The sequence below is a fragment of the Anopheles cruzii genome, chromosome 2, assembly GCF_943734635.1.
Source record: "Anopheles cruzii chromosome 2, idAnoCruzAS_RS32_06, whole genome shotgun sequence".
NCBI classification, from domain to species: Eukaryota; Metazoa; Arthropoda; class Insecta; order Diptera; family Culicidae; genus Anopheles; species Anopheles cruzii.
The window spans coordinates 23,108,869-23,126,741 of NC_069144.1; the positions used below are offsets into that span (position 1 = coordinate 23,108,869).

A 17,873-nucleotide genomic window follows, 5' to 3' on the forward strand; every position below is an offset into this window, starting at 1 on the left:
CATTCCAATGCTGATTTTGTTTAAGTTTTTGTGGAGGTGTGATTTGTCAAACAAATGTCTGCTTATAATGTTTCATATCGGTACCAGTTCCAAGGCAAAGCACGTTAAGCGATAGAAACATAAGAAATGGTAAAGCGATTTACTTATAGATGATGCCGATATTCGGAACTATTTAAAACAACTGGGATTCGGTGCTATTCATAGCCACGGAGCAAAGAAAAAAAAAACGTTTTGTCGGGTTTTTACAAAGAAAATTGGTTATTTTATAGTTACTGTTCTCCGATAAAGAGTGCACAAAATTAGATCAAGAAAATCTAACTTGTGTTAAAGGTAGATAGTGAGGATAATAGGAATCCAACACCACGTGATCGATAAGATAAAATAGCACACCTTAAATACATGGTGCCCACAGCTGCACAGGCACAGTTGCGAAAATTATAGATCGTCGCGGTTTATTATCGTCTGCATATTGGAAACATCATTAATTTAGACGTTCCGTGTGAAAAACAGTAAATATTTTATGACAGCATGGCATCAGTCATGCTTCCGCTGTTTAATCCGGTAAGTGTGTTGATCACAGACTAAAGCGTTTGACAAAATAATTACCTTGAGCCCTCCATGTAAAACAAGGATCTTCCCTGCCTGGGTGCCATCCTTGGCGGTCTTCCTATCGGGAAAAAAATTATCATACAAGGCACGCTGACGAGCAACAGGTTTGAAGATTGAGTGAAACCTATATAAGTAGAGCTTGTATACATACGTTTTTCGTTCAGATTTAACATCAACTTGCAGTTAGGGCCCGAGGTCGCTCCACGGGACGATACGGCGCTTCATCTGAGCGTTCGGCCCAACGAACGTACCATCGTGCTTAACTCGTACGTCGGTCAATGCTGGCAAGATGAGGAACGCTCTAGCTTCTGCCCGATCGCCATTGGGCAACCATTCACGATCGACATCAGAGTAGAGGAGTCTTGCTTCGTAATCGTCATCAACGATGAAACGTTTGCCACATTTCAACACCGCCAACCGAACGATATGGTAAACTATATTCATCTAGGAGAAGGAGCCACCATCGACGCAGTGGTGGAATCGTTCTGAAGCAAGAGGCATTCCGCCATCAAAATATCTTATTGCGAAAGTAGGTCGGATCTTTGAGATTGAACAGGTTCAAGTTCGAGGAGAAATGGGAAAGTGAAGTCTATCGTTGGGTTGGGAACGAGCCCAAAAACAAATGCTGGGTGTTTGCCTGTTCGAATGTTACAGAAGTGTTTCTCGGAAAGCAAAGACTAAAAATGGAAGCTTTCAGTTTATTTATGAAAAATTGTGTAAAACCTTATCATAGGTGTCATAGTTGCAATTGCATAAGCATGAGAAGAAATAAAGATGCTCTTATGTTTGCACCTTTCAGTATGTATACCTGTTGTAGATTATAAAATGCTGTTTTACAAGTTTTCTATGTTCAGTTTGATATTCGTATTGCCAGTTATTGTAACTCGTTTTCTAAGCACCGAAAATTGTACAATTTGCACTGTGTGTGTTTAAAGTCGTTGTACATGTGTAAAGTTTTGTACGCTAAAAATTAAACATGTACACATTGGTTAGCAAGTGTTGTGCGCTGTCTTAAAGCTCGTAATTTAGCATTCGTTTCAATCACTGCGGTCAGTTTACTTTTAAATGTTTCATATGAAGAGATAGTTTTTTAAAATATCAGTTTGATAGATTACACCATTTAGTATAGAATACCAAAAAATAATATCATCCCGCGGTTTCTTGAACGACAATAAAAATTATAATTTATCCTCCCATGTGCGGTGTATTGGAAAATGTCTCTACTGCAGTTGCTCGATCAAAAGCTCGAATAGCGGAATGTGAATGAGAATTCAATCGACATTTTTGAGATGATGTAGAACTTTTTAGGGTTGGTTTGAATTGTACAACTATGTCTTAAAAATAAATAAAAATTACTTAAAAACAATCAAAGTTTCATTCAATTGATATAATATTCTTATCAATATTAACGCATAGGAACAGAAAAACTCTATTGATTATTGATTTGCTTCAAACCATCAATTACTTACACGTTGTGGGCAAAAAGAAAACATATTCTCAGATGAGGAAAGTGGTAAAATGCCAAGACAAATGTACAATTTAAAAATAATATTACATTAATCATACTTGAACCCGATAAACACAACACGTCTTCAAAAGTCTACTTCTTCCATTGTTCTAGAGAGCCTATTACTATCAATTCGACGGCGCTGACTTCTCCGTACAGCGTCCGCTCGCCGATATGGTTCGTTCTTCAGTCCCAGCAAAATGTCTTCCAAAGCTCCGTTATATACTTCATCTTGCTGAAGAAGCTTTTTCTCACGCACAGCGTGTGTTTTTAATTTTAATTCGTTGATAACAGCCTCCTGTAACGACAGTAAATGTTTAATGTAAATGAAAATCGTGCAAAGAATTGTGCAAAATCGCGCATTAATCGTTCATCGTTCATTCATTTTGAGTGTTTCTTCTTACTGCAAACATTTAGCGGGTGGTTTTGAAAAGCTATCAGTTTACAACAGTAATAAAGTGTGTTTTATCTACAAACAATAGTTAGACAGGCAACCAGATCATCAAGGCTTTCGGTAACAGAGGCGCATTGTGCATGTCTTGTTTGAATGTGCACAACGGTTAATAATTTATTTTAACCTAGGTGATGTTAATTTTTGTGTGCTAGCATTCATTCAATTAATTAGCATGTGATCAAAATAAACCAATAATGCGTTTAGATTTTAGTTGTTTGTAAAACTGTTATGTACAAAAGAATGAAAATTTAATAATGTTGCTTACCAACCTTAACCAACATTTTGAACACATAAAAAAGCACACACACACACATATACACTGCTCAAAAAAAAAAAAAAAGAACCTTAAATACTAACGACTGAACATCGAAACATACCCATCACACTGAATTAAGAAGCCTTGCGTGGAAACACCAGTGTACGGATTTGTTAAATTTCAAAATATTAAAAAAATCACACCGTAGCAGAATTCAAATCGTATATCAGCACACTGAGTGGAATCATACAACAACACAACTAACAAACAGTTAGAAATAGTTGGGCTGCACATTTAATGCTGAAATTGTTTTAATGATTACGTTCGAGTCCTATACAAACTAGTTTGAAAACATGACTGATGTACGGATTTCTAAAATATAGTGGATTCCCTTCAATGCAGAACATTATAGGTCCTCATGTAACGTCACGCTCCACAATGAATAGAATCCACTATGCTTCTGTTGGGTTTGCTTAACTCACAATGTATGCATCGTTTGGTTTTTCGTTTTGGTCCACTTTTTTGTTTGCAGCGATTTGAAATATAACCGGCCAACAATGGCCATGTCCGAATGATCTGTCACATGAGGAAGTTGCTCTAGTACACATTAACCTAAACATATTTGGTTGAAATTGGTTTCAATGCATCATACACTTTGTAATATGCCAGGTTAGAATATTGTTATATAACTTTCTGCATAACAGGCTATTTTTTTATTATTTTAACTTTTTTTTAATCTTAGAAGAACGGACCGGGCCGTATTCATATTTTAACGGTTTATTATTTATACATTTCTTTAAAATATAGTACTCTAACAAAAATATACCCTAAACGTGAGCGTTTTCAAAAAGAATTGATGAATTGATGTTATATCAGATAATATTTTTGATAGTATGTAAACCAAAACTGAGACAAAACAGAATAACGAGAACTACTTAATTTAGCTGTCTATAAACACAAGATACACTAAAGAAACACTATACCAGATATCACTTTACAAGCAGTATGCTGATACCCGAAAAAAATAGTTTTGAATATTGTCTAATAATGAAGAATGCCTGACTGCGAAAGGGACGTAACGGAAAATATATATTAGTAGCAGCGCTAATAAGAATTACAAAACAAACCAAAACACACACCAAGCAGAATACGTAAAACAGCTACCATTCCAACTCGACACACGCTATACCAATTCGATACTCTAAAATAGGATTTTGTTGTAGACACTTTGTCCGTGTTGCTGGATATTGCTGGGGTTTGTTCCGTAAAGCTATCTATTTAACGCTTGTGGTACTCGTCCCAAACATGTTTTGCAGTTCCCGGTTCATGTGGGTTAAATTTTGCAGAAAGCTAGTCGATAATCGCAGAGGGTTGCCGACGTCGGCCAATGATCGTACCTGTTGTTTCTTTTGGCTATTAATTTTATTGTTACGCAGCACCACCTGCTCCTCCTCATCCTTTTTAACGGACGCTTGCAGTGCGGCTGCTTCCAGCCGTCGTCGTTGTTCGTTTTCCTGATCACATGTCTGCAACCCGGAAAAATGCTCGATTGTTAGAATTTAACCCAAGCACAACACGACGAGAACACGCCTTGCGGGAAGTAACCCTACCTTAAAGGCTCGTACGAAACGGACTAGCAATGAGAAGAATGCGTTCGCATCGGCATTTCTGGATGACTCGCCAAAGTATTCGATACATTCTTTGAATGATTCCTGACACAAAAGAGAATAAAACGGAATGTTATTGATTGGTTACCGCTTTTCAATCCAAAGCATTGATAACACGTGTCAGTGTATGATTTAATGTACAAACCTGTGATGTTTTACATTCAGACTTGATCTTTTTCAACTTCTCTTCCGAGTTTCCCAGAAAATCACGCAACACGTGACTGTGGATGCCTTTACCACGCAATTCGGCTTCTTTTCGTACCGTTTCCATGCCCTTTTCCAGTTCATTCACGTCGGAGATGAGCATCTCAAGCGATACCTGGGCCGCTTTGTCGATACAAAAGAGCTCTGTATCAAAGTTCATTAACTCGGGAAACTTTTGTCGAATAGTGGCTACAATGTAGTGCATCAAGCTCATGCGCTTGTCGTTGGATTTGGTGTCGAGCAGCGTGTCTAGGGACTGCAACTTGAAGCCGTAGGCCGGGCCGCGTTTGCTGCTGTTTAGATAGTTTCCGAACGCCAGTATCACTTCGAGCACCGCGCGGAACTTCTTGGATGATTTTATCGAAGACGAGGCTGAGATGATCGAATAAACTTGCTGCAAATTCGGTGACATAAAAGAAAATTAATGGAAAGGCAAAATTGACGTAAATTGGCACCTATTGAAAGATTATCGATGCACTAGAAAGAAGATTTCAGTTTCCTTACCGGACTAATTAGATGCAAGCAATCGAAAAAGTTGCCGATGTAGTTCATGATCGAGAGTTTGGACGAAATTCGCTCCACTTTCGTTAGCTGTAGCATAAACTTGTCCTCTTCGGTCAACTGATTCAGGTCCTTCTTCTCTATCACATACTCCTTATACAGCTTCTGTTCCTGGTCCGTCGGTGTTATCTTCTGTAACAATTCTACGTTTTCCAGCGACAGAAGCTTGAGATCGAGGTTGTTGATCGCTTTGATAACCGTCTCAGCCGGCATTTCCAACTTTCGTCGAGATATTGCTGCAGGGAGGACGAAGAAAAAGGATGCTTTAATCGTGGCTGCGCATTTGATGTGGTCGTTCACCTACGATACTTACCAATGTTTCTTAGTCTCGTGTGTTCAAGCAGTGAAATATGCTCGGGCTTTTTGAATCGCTTGCTAGGGAATGTGGACAAACCATCCATATCACAGCTTCCGTTGGTAACTGGACCACCCATACCGATCTTGAACCGTTCCTCAAAGTCAACGAAATCGATCTGCCGGTGCAGTTTCTCATCGTCTAATTCGTTGAATATCGTACCGCGTACCTGGTTTGGTTTCAGTGCAACCCAGTTTAACGTTGGCAGTTTATACTTTGGTTGCACTTTGCGCTTGATGGTCATCGCACCATCCGTGCAGTGGAGTGCCCCGTTATATCCACTGCCTCCCATAGGCGGTGGCACAGGAATGAACGTCGGAGGTTTTGGAGGGGCTCTCGGCGGCTCACTACCAGACGGCGGTGCCGGAGGACAGGGTGGTGGTGGAGGCATGGGAGCAACACATGGAGCTGGCGGTGCCGGGGGTGGAGGTATAGGAGGTGCCTGTTGGCTAGCTCCGCCGCTACTGCTGCTGCCGCTACCGGTTGGACTGAGCTCGGACAGACCACCTTTGGCCAGTAGGTTTGAAACGTCCGCAATAGACGTTCCTTTCGGCAGAGTTTTGGTCAAATTTTCCAGCTCCAATAGCATCGACTGGCGGCTCTGAGATTCCTGTTCGTGCTGTTTCAGGGCCCGTTTCAGTTTGATAATTTCATCCTCGACCGCCAGCTGCTTTTGATACAGCTCATCACGCTCACTCCTCGTACGGCTCAGCTCCGCTTCAAGTTCGCCGATCTTGAACAGCGCTTCCCGCTCGATTTCACTGGCTTGATCCAGAGCACGGCCCAACTCGTCCTCTAGTTCATTCACGCGCTCCAGGGCGGCCGTTTTCGTTTCACTGTCCTCCATCAGGGCGGCCACATCGAACACATTATCGAGGTATGCGGAAATCTGCACGTGTAGCTCCTCGGATTCCGTCAGTCGCAGCTTCTCGAGATACTCATCCAACCCGAGAGCAGTAAACTCGTACTGGAGGTGCACACGATAGTTCATGTCCTCTACCGAGTGGACGACGATGTTGACAAACTGCATGCATGCTACCATGAAGTCAATGTTGAACAGCTCATAGTTCATGAAGTACTCCATCAGGGTCTGAAAACGACGCTGTTCCGAGCACACCTTCTTAAAGTTATCGAACGCGAACAGAATGATCTCGTGACCGCCCTTCACGAGGCAAATGGCGGCCAGCAGTTCCAGCACCAGTGCCTTCGTGCGAAGCGATTTGTGGCTCAAGCTGAGTGCGATGCAATTGATGGCTTCCCGGTGCTGTATGACCATATTGAAACCGTATTTGTTATTCATGATCGCACGCATGCACATGATGCACACATGAATGTCGTCCGTCGTGAGTCCCATATTGAGCTTGGCGATGTGCCTCGACCGACGCTTGATGCTGGGACTGTCCATCATATCACCCAATCCTGGTCTCATAAAACCGCTCGGGATCGACTTATGGTTGGTTTCGTTGCTTCCGAATGAGTTGTTGCCGATGTTTAGACCATCCTTCGGGTTGAGCCCTTCGTCCGATTCCGATTTTGCCTCCAGAATGCGCTGTTCGTGGCGCATCATAGCCAGCCGGAAGCTGAGATAATCGATCAGCGCATCCAAACCCTGGTTTTCTTCATCTAGAAACTCCTTCACCCACTCGATGTGGTTCGTTCGGAGAGAGATTTCAAGGTCGCGCAACACTTGCGTCGACGTTGATTCACCGACCATTTTTCGTTTCTGGAAACATTAACAAAATAAAAAGAGATAAGTTAGTCCATAAACAGTAAATTCTTTACTCGAAACTATATATTTTAGTGACAAAATTTAGTTTTTCCATAACCTTGCAATTTACATAATTTGACCAAATTCCATATTGACAACCCTTTTCAAAGATTTTTATAATTGTAACTATAGCCGAAGTTCGAAAAAGATTTGTACGCGTTATGATAACAATATGATTATATCTAAAATATGGACTCAACAACCGGATTTAGCTTCCTGTCGGTTTACATTTCTACGTTTAGCGCAGCAGGTCGTTCATCGCACTTGCTGAACATTGCGCTTATGATAACGACCAACCATGAACCGTGATTGATCCCGGTAATAAAGAAGTCTTTTAATGCATTTGATTGTGACCGTGAAGCCGTACAAAATGGTACTTGTGGTGGTATAGAACGAAAGGCATATCCAACGAATGGAATCGCGGACCAGACAACGACCGTACAATGCAATCCCAGGAACAGGCATCCGGGCTAGAGTGCGTCCGGTTTCCACCGGGCAATTACTTCATATTTCGTAAGCTGATCGCAAAGGTTGGCACCGATGGCCACTGGCCGTAGTAGCCGCCATAAGTGTAAATCGATAACCAGCTCTACACGGCGATCGCCGTTAACGCCATCAAAGGATTTCTGCGTAATAAATTCACAGATATACGTACGGTTCACAAGTCTACTCATTTACAGAGCCGGATCCGCATCTATGAACACGTAGAAAGCGATACGTTCTCTGCTAAAGCAATGTCACAGATTAAGTAGAGAATGTGACGGAGAAGGAACCTATGTAAGACACGTAGGTACACTAGAGGGTTTCGCATCATTGCCGTGTGATTCCGGTGACATAGAAATCAATAAGGAAACTTGAGTCTTGCTGCCATGTACTGCGATTACTTTTAAACACGTGTCTCATGGGAGAGCAAACTGAGCGTTGATTAACTTACCCTATGACTTCGGGAGGCCTTGGGATCTAGATAGGTTCGTAACTTCGTAAGGTAGTGTGCTGGAGGATCTTTAGCATGTACCATTTCCTAAAAACATGTAAAGGGAAATTGTTAAAATCGTTATTTTGAAACACACATGAACGCTTTTATTATTTTCATTAAAACGACCATTTGATCAACCAATAGACAATGTTATTCACTGCGCTTAGAGTACCGTTTGCTCGCTCGTATTCATTGACTTATTTCCATTCAACTTCGCTTAACTCGTTTCAGCTAAACGTGTTTCAGCTAAAACAAGTTTTGTAGTTTTAACAACAATCGAAATTATAGTGATTTGTAAAGTGACACAGGCATTGACAAGGACATTATAGTGATTTGTAAAGTAGCGGATACGGTCCAATCCGCGCATAAAAAGGCTGCAAGCTTCGACATACATCAAATGATTTGCCAGACATAAAGTGGGCTTTGAATTGAGAACAAAACGAATATCATTTTGTTCAATTCAGCCTTTTCTCCTCTTTTAACCATGGAGTTGATGTCTGATATAACAAGATTTCGGTGTTTTGAGAGTAATCGGGTTGAATGTGCTTTGATAGGATTGTAATTCGTCATTCCATAGTCGGATGATTTCATATTCTACGTTATCCAAGCCAGTTTACGAATGCTTACTCATCACACACACTCATCGTGCTGGACGGGCAATCAAGTCCTCCGTCCAGCACGCACTTACATCATGTTGCGGGGAATGACTTCATCGTAGCCGTGTGTAAGTCAAGGCGTTGGCTAATGTTGAAGATTGATGACCAGAGGTCAGTTGAGCATAGCGCTAGCATGGCTCACTTCATTGAATCACTCCACGAGCATTGTTAAAATGGCACTATTTTAAGTGCGTTATCGCACAATTCTGAAGAAGGATAGGAATTTCTTCACCAATGGAAATGAAACCAATGTGAATGAAACCGAAACACTATCAGCTTAGTTATTAATAGCACAACGTCAATTCCAGCGTACTGTTTGCCAGCAAAACATGACAGATAGCAACATAGAACTTAATAAAGCTTTTGACAAACTTTTCACAGATTTTTTATTATATTGTTTTTATGTGTTTTATGTGTACCCTCCTTTATACGAAGTAACCAACACCAATATAGACGAAATTACACTTGACCCTCTTTTTAGGGCATCATACTTGTGTCCCAAGGTTGTTATAAAGTTATTGTAATAGAGTTTGACCTACCGCAATGCGAACATTGCATGCTACATAATTAATAATGAAATAATCATGGCGTGACCCAACGTGTGCTACAAAATAGCTCAAACTTTTATGTCACTCTTTTTGCACCATGCTATCCTAACTCCAACTGGGCAACACGAAAGTTTTGAATAAACCGTCACAACGCATTGTCCGAACTCAATTAACACAACAAAGCAAATAACATAAAATAAAACCAAACAAAAAAGATATACGAAACAAAATGAAAAAACAAACACGACAAACTTGCCGTACAAGGAATGAACAAAATATAAACATACAAAAATGATTTCTTCCCATACTTGGTGGTTTAAGCTTATTCATGCCACTTTTAACGGCAACTGAATTTAAGCCCACATTAGCCGACAAGTAGCATGAGAATTTGTTTACCATTTTTTCACATTGTGCTGGTTGCTGACATCAGTTAACTGATTAAACATTATCCCATACACACATGCTTCAATCTGACGTTAATTAATCAAACACAATAGAATCATATTCATGTCGCAAAACACAATAACACTCCAAAAATGTGGCCGCAGCCAGCTCAAGATTGTGTTAATTGCCAGTTGACCATGCGCACACACGTTGCGCATAATCTCACAAGACGAGGGCGGTTGACCACTATGAGTAACGTTGCACGCGCGATGGATTGAAGAAACTCACCTGGTCGCATATGATGTCCCATTTTTTTGCATTGTCATAATTTTTCAACAGCTTCGCCTTGTCGGGTGGCAGATCCATAGAGGCCTGTAACGGTTAGATGAGATGTGGGAAAATTGTAATTAGATAATTGCTGATCATTGTGGTCACTATTAACTAGCAACCTATAAGTTAGTTGGAACATTGGAATTGTTATTGCAAAAATTCACACATCCATTATAAGAGCCACATTGAAGAGTATAGGGGCGCCTCCGATTGTGTTTTTTATTTAATTAAGAATAGGAAATTTATCTATGTACATGCGGAAACCCTTCGGCCGCGTATTGTTTGAATCGGCCTTCATACTGTTTTATGTATCAAAATACTGTTCGGTATTCATACTGTTCTCATCAAAAAGTGTTTGCTTTTATTTACGTAAAGGAGTTGCTGAATATGGAGAAAAGCAAAGTTGTGAATCGACTACCTCAGTCTTATGGCTCTGAGGCAACAGCAGCCGTGAGCGTGCTAACGCAAGTAAAGACAACACATAATAGTTTGCCCATTCAGCGGTCTATGTTTGGTCTCTGCAGTGGAACAGTGGAAGGTTAATTGAGCATAGAGGCCAATGGTGCGTCCATAAACCAAACCGTAGCACTAAATCAGTCTTCCTGAGGTGCCCAGAAAGACCCCTTGCGGTGAAACATGCAGTCGCCATACGAATACGAAAGCAGGGATCATTCCGCCGATTGAAAGGAGCAACACGTCTGCTCTTCCCCTGCAAAATTTGCTCGCAAAAAGTTTAGACGGGGGCGGATGGCTAGTTTTTACTGACCCTGTTTCTTCGTTGCGCAACGAATGATTCATTACCGACTCCAGCCTCAAAGAAGAGTGGTTCGTAGTTACGCGACAAGCAAAACCATTCGTAGGTTGCATGAAATTAATTTCACGCTGTACAATTTCCACTTGAATTTGAGTACAGTACACAGCGAGCGACAAACACCGTACGTGACGTGTAGCATTAAAAGTAACAAGAAGACCAAAAATGGATCCATATGATCAATTGTTGTGCAGTATCGAATTAAAAACGCTCTTGGCGTTTAATTGCCCTTCATTGCCGCCCCATCTCGATAAAATTATAGGGTTGTGAAATTTTGTTGTTAATCAATCCAAATAACGGAGCCCAAATGCTGCTTGTCTGAGCCACAATTAATGCCAAAAACGTAAAACTATCTACTACGTTTACGAATTTAGTTGATCGAACTCTAAAGAAAGTAGAAGAATCAGATAGTTGTTCTACTCTTAACTCTTCTATGCTTATAAATCACAAAAAAACAGTTTAGGCAACGCTCAATGTTTTGACATACACCACCAACTTCTTTTTTCCAAAAACAGAACAGGAACCAATGGATTGGTGCTGCGTGGATGGAAGAAGATCTGGATACGTGAAATAAACATGGATGATAAAGCTTTTGAATATCTGATGGTTTCTGCATACCAAATCAGAGCAGCAATGACATCAGTGACGGCTGATCAGCTGCCTCTGCAATGATTCACATGTTGCTCAAAACAAACTCTGCCTGGCAGAAAAAGAATACCGCTTACCAGCAACAAGTCCTAAGATGTGCGATGGTCACGAATCGACAAACCGTTTCAGCAACATCAACCAAAGCTGACTCTTTCTTTTTCTTTTATTCTTCGTTTTGTATTGGCACCCAACAAAAGTGGACGTTTAAATCCCGGCCGTTCGGCCGCCGTGACGATCTGTGTGCATGAATGAACGGCAAATCTGTGTCAGATCGATTACGACCCCATTTGGTACTTTGTAGTCGACGTGGAGCCTTTTTTCATGCAACTTCGCCTGAAAGGAATTTGTAACTCCTATTTTTACTGGAAAAAAACTCTCTATTGTATGTTTCGACTTTATGTACGATATCTGCTGCAACGAAATGAGTTTTAAACCTGCCAAGTGTTTTGAGCACCAACTATCCTTAATTCCATGATTGCATTTTTAAAAAGACCCTTATGTAAATAACGTTGCAATATGTAAATAACCTAGCCAAGGCAGGATTTCTAATGCAACTGGACCGCTCAAAGATAGAACCGGTATAAACTATTTCGTAATCAGCTTATATCTTAGTTATCAACATACTTATAAAATACTGCCACTCGCAAGGTTGTGGGATGGAATGCCAAAGAAGGAAACTTGTCCCTGGACTGCTTAACGTGGGAGGTAAACATTTGGACTGCGCACACCGATGGTGATTGAATAACAAAATAATGAGCCCACTTTTTTAATGTATAACCGAAAAACATTCATTCGCAAAACAAGGAGTAGCTTTACTGAATGACAATTTCGAATGGGTCTAAGACTCGAAACCTTAAATATCCCTTGACAAACCTGAACGATAGGTTTAAATCGTTCAACATATTTTTGTTTGCTTGCTTTTGTAATAACAAAATGTATGGAGGGATGTGTAAAACTAGTAAAACTAAAGAGAGTTAAAGGGCATTTTCGTTAAGACCACCATTTATGTATAATTCAAGATGAGTAATATCTATGCTGCCCGTTTTCGGAAGAAAAGTCACAGAGGGAATCATATTACGGCTTCCGTGTTTATTTCTGGAACGGCGCCTCGCTCACTCGGCTTTGTTTGATGCTATCTGCAAGACGTTCAGGTTCGTAAGCTACGGGCCAACATTATACATATAGGACCGAGCGTAACGAAACCGTATGGCCTTTGCAGCTGTTTGAAAATCAAGCATGCAAGCAAGCTTAACTTGGTCTGTTAATTTTTAAAGGTAGAGTATGTCTTTGTTTGAAAAGAAGAAAAACTTCGACAATATGGCTCGACAATACGATTTTTTGGAGAGCACGCTTTTAGTGGGTGACCTTAAAATAAGGTTCAACTCCTTCCGTTAGCGTTACGTACTGATCCAGAGGCAAGATTTAGTACACACACATAGCATTGCACCGCTCTAACCGCAAGCATTCGAAAACTTCGCGAAAGCCAGCTGGGCATTGAGTTTGATTATTCACTGATAATCTTCACGGTTTGACTTTACGAACGACTTTGCTGTGCCTTCCTTCTAACAGGCCCGTAAGGGGTAGGGTGCTATTTATTGACAAAACTGAGTCCATCTTGCGGCGGCGAAAACAAAGAAGAGATGTGCTCCTTTCCGTTAGGCCACGATGAACATGGTGCCACGATAAGCATCACCCATCAGCCTGCCTCTGTTGATGCAGTAGGGCGAAGACTGCTATGAATTTACCCGCCGCTTATCTTGTTTATGTCTTTCATTTCTATTTCTGGTGTCGTCTCCCGGTTTAAAGGCAATGAAGACGATCAATCCACGAACACGGAGCGAGGCCAGGCCTGAAGTGCACTCTTCACAATCCAAAGAACCTGGCACATTTTGTGGCTTACAATGGAGCATTCAGTCTGGGCAATGTTGCACGCATCAGACAGCACGGCAAATTAGGCGCTTCATAAAAGCGGTTCTTTCTGTGGTTTGTGACAAATGACGTTTCCTCCTGAACACGGTTCCGGATGTGGTTGACGTTTGAACTAATATTGGCATAAACGAACACACCACACCGGCAGCGAAATCCTGGCACTCTAGAAAGCGACAAGCGATTGTAAGATTATTCAAGAGAATTATACTGAAAGCGATTCGTAACGAAGGCTGGAATGAATTTATTCAGCCGTTTTTTGAATTATTTGAAATCGCTATGGCTGTTTGCTCGGTCGTAGTTCATGGGCTGCGTAAATTTGATTGCCCTACTGGACCGTCGGTCATTTTCATTTACAACCCTCTTTCACCCATGACCCGCATATTGTCGGTCTGATGAACGGCATCATCTCCCCCAAGTGACTTTGCTCCTAATGGAGGTCGATGGAGGAACGATCAATTTATTTGCATCTCGTTGCACTTAAATCGCGGGTCTGCTACTGAAACCAAGTCCGTAAGGCGCACACTAATGTGAATTAGGTTTTCACAGAGTCAATTATTTTTCGATGGCCAATGGCATAATTTGGACCTAACCCAAGCTCATAAGACGTAACTAATGGAAAACTAAAATCGCGATTTCGTTGGTGTATGGTTAAGATAAGGTCAGTATAACAGAAATTTTCAATGCGTTTTAAATTACGCAATCCGGTTGATTATCAGTGAACCTAACACAAGTTGGGCAACAAAACAAACAAACATACGTGAAAAGCGATCAACGAAGGAATAACATTGTCGATGCCTTGTGCCAGTGACACCAGGTGGTCGAAGGCAGCCATAAATGGATGTTGCTAGGTTGGAACTGTCAAGCATTGAGTGCCAAGGTCTGCTGGTGGGACCAAAATTCAACCGAACGTAGTTTTAACCCTATTCGTGTAGTCACGCTTGAGCTACTTTCCTAAATCATCGGCATTGAATGAACCTTCCATTTCAATAAACACAGCAGAGCTTGCAATAAAGTGTATATTTATGGTCCAGTTTCACTTCAGACCATACTTTCTTACTATTCCTTACCTTGATTTAAAACATACAATTTTGCATATAAAGTATACAAAGGCAGTAAAATCAAAGAAAAAATCCAATGGTACCCTGCCCATAGATTGCTTTCGCACTGGCATCTGCCGTAGCCCACCTCAGACGATCGTGACCTTTCTACACGATGTAGAAAGCTTACCTCAATAATGTTTCGTCCACTATGACTAACCTAATGCTTACAGAACAACATAGCATTTGATGCACCGTTGAACTGCGCGCATGTTATGCTTTCCGTGGAGAAAGATAAAACCCAACTAAATAGACTCAATCTTCCGCGTCGTGGCCATATTTTGTTAAACAAACACTGGACCCCATCAGAAGGACTGCAAGCACGTTAGGTAGTTCCGGCTACAGAAGCCTCAAATCTGAACTTGTTTCCGTCCATTCTTGGACCGGATGTAAAATTCATGTTCCTTCCAGCCGTTACCTCCCGTTTATTTTCCGAACACACAGCCCCACAACAGATCCGGGAAGCCAGGCGTAACAATGAGTCAATATTTATGCATGCTCATCTTTTCCAACGCGCGTCACCAGCGATGTGGCATCGTTTCTCTCGATTGCAGGCATCGTCTTCTGTGTGACATACTCCACGCCCGTACAAAAGCACCCTCCACTTAAGTAGCACCCTCAAGGCACAAGGCACCCTCAGGGCTTAACCCAGCTGCTTTCATACCAGAAAACTCAAGACCGTCTCTCCATAACTAAGAGAGAAGCTAAGCAGCGCGAAACCGAAATAACGCGACACCAGCCTCGGTCGCTGGATATGGGACCATGAACGTTTCTAGGGGTCGCAAGATATTTTTTGTATCCAGCATCGTTTCTCAGCATTGAGGATAAGAAAAAAACAACGTGATTCATCAGACGCACCCACCACGCGTTTTAGCATTCTCACACTCACACACTGACGAGTGCATGAAGTCATAACTCTAACGAAACTTGGCGGTACTGATGACTCAACGCCACTTCAAACATGCCTCAGAGGAGTTGGCAGAGATAATTAATTCTGCCACATCAACAACCTATCAATAGCGCCGCACTTGGTGCAGTTATTTTACGGCATTGTAGGCAATTAACCGAAGCAAATGGTGAACACCCAAAAGTAATGTAGTAATAAAGCACACCTTGATTGGTTTCGAATTGCTCTGCTGTGGCACATTATGGGACTATTACGGATTACGGATTGGTATTCAATTTATGACCCATTGAAATAGCTGTATCACTACTACTCTACTAGCTGTATCATCACTACTATCAATGTGCTTTATAGTACATGTTGTAATGTTTAGACGTTTTACGTAACCCTGGTTGCACATCGTGGAAACAATTTCGTTGTAATTTCTAGAATGAACTTATGTATTTGGCCGTTAAGCATAGATATGTTTTCTATACTATGTGTTTCAGTCAAAGCTACAGCTTGACGTGTATATTCATGTTTTCGTTATCTAGTAAACATGACTACTTCACTACATCATTCGTTTCAAATGTCAAAGAAGAAGGATAAACCTTCTTCGAATCTGCCGCATGGCCTTGTCGCTTCCTAGACGAACACTTTTACAAGCACGTTTAGGGTGCAATCAACAATCCCTGAACAGTTTTTGTGGGCTCCTGCACGGTAATGCCCATCGATTCGTAACCTGCGTGTGAATCCACTTGCTTACGGGCATAAATGAAACATTCCCACGCTTCTTAACTCACTTGCGCACACATCTTCGTGCACTGGGACCAGAATGGGACCTGCTGCGAGAAGGCCTTTATCGACTGGTCCAAACGACGGACGGATGCAGGGAGTTTCCGCTCATTACTTAATATTTTGAAGCTGTTAAATTAGCATTTTATGGCGCACCCTATCCATTTGCTGGGAAGGGATGCTACCCAGAGCCCCCAATGTGTCAACTTCGTGTCGCGCGAACAGCGAACTGAATAGAATAACAATGATACGCATTCTGTCAGCTAGGCAAAGCAAAAGATGCAAAACAAATTCTCAATTTGCAAAAATCAAACCTATTCCTGCACACAGCGGGTCACAACACGATCGACAGACAGCGGTGCACAATGTTTGTCTTTGCCAGGAAATCTTAAAAGGACCCTTGAGTCTGTTACCTGAAATGATTTCTAGTTAACCATGCTTTGAGGGGCAAAGAGTAGCATGTATACATTTAAACATAATTATCATAAGAAGGGAAAATGGCAGAATTTCACAATTGGAAGCGTTAGCCAAATTCACTGCATGGTTGGTAAGAACTAGTGGGCTTCGCAGGTTATCTGTTATCATGAATATGTACGTGTACACCCTTTCTTATCGACGGGGAAAGCCCACCGATACTTACCAGCACTTTTGCGAAGCGACGATCTAACTCGCCGCTATCCGGCATGGGCTGTAGATTACGCGATCGTATGCTGGCCTGTCGGACATGGCAGCTGGCAGCCGATTTCCAAGTGTCAACACTGGTGCTTCCGGACGGCGACGGAAGTATGGAGCACGGCGATTGGCGATTGTCCGACACCGGGTAGGTGGCGGCGGTCTCCAGAATAACACTATCCTTGCTTTGACGCCCATTGCCCAAAATGATACCACGGCTACCATCGCCCGTCCCGGTCCCAGGCCCGCCAGTGCCATTGCCACTGCCGGCAATGCTGTTGACGGCTTTCGACGATGCCAAACCCATGCTTGCTGAACCGGCAAGAAGCTTCACAAGCGGCGGTCAGCACAACGCACTGTGCGTAGAATTCTCAAATAATAGCGGTGTTCTGGTGCGGCCAATTGATAGGGGATTTCTTGCTGCTTTTCACCATTCAAACATAACCGATTCGCCCTCGCCCCAGCTAACATTCATGCGCCGGCGTAATGCTTATATTTTCCATTTCCGTTTATTCCAACTTTACTTCACGCTGCTCACTTATCCGGTACGCACTTCACATTACATTTATCACATTTCGGCCGTTTCTTGCTTCTTAGTTTCGGTTTCCGTTTCACAAGTGCTAGAATTTCCTGCCATACACTGAAACATCGCCTTTCCGTTTGTTTCACGAGTTTTATTTGCGGCGAGTTTGAAGTAGCATCAAAAGAAACACTCACTGCATGCAAAACCTGATCAATTGCCTGCTACCAGCTGAAAATGCAC

At 41.9% G+C, this 17,873-nt stretch overlaps 2 protein-coding genes across 2 annotated transcripts; one reads left to right on the plus strand and one right to left on the minus strand.

Annotated features, from left to right (window-relative positions):
• Window positions 1-430: 430 nt before the first annotated feature.
• Window positions 431-1,408, plus strand: LOC128269085 (galectin-4-like). Its single transcript, XM_053006436.1, has 3 exons — window positions 431-561; window positions 631-713; window positions 774-1,408. The coding sequence occupies exons 1-3, from the start codon at window positions 529-531 to the stop codon at window positions 1,096-1,098; spliced, it is 441 nt and encodes a 146-aa protein (XP_052862396.1). The 5' UTR covers window positions 431-528; the 3' UTR covers window positions 1,099-1,408.
• On the minus strand, window positions 1,294-17,417 carry LOC128269084 (formin-like protein). Its single transcript, XM_053006435.1, has 9 exons — window positions 17,079-17,417; window positions 10,234-10,317; window positions 8,316-8,402; window positions 5,572-7,336; window positions 5,202-5,494; window positions 4,639-5,091; window positions 4,437-4,538; window positions 4,224-4,352; window positions 1,294-2,414 (listed from the first exon to the last, which is right to left on the minus strand). Exons 1-9 carry the CDS (start codon window positions 17,415-17,417, stop codon window positions 2,202-2,204), a joined length of 3,465 nt encoding a protein of 1,154 aa, XP_052862395.1. The 3' UTR covers window positions 1,294-2,201.
• Between the last annotated feature and the right edge of the window lie 456 nt (window positions 17,418-17,873).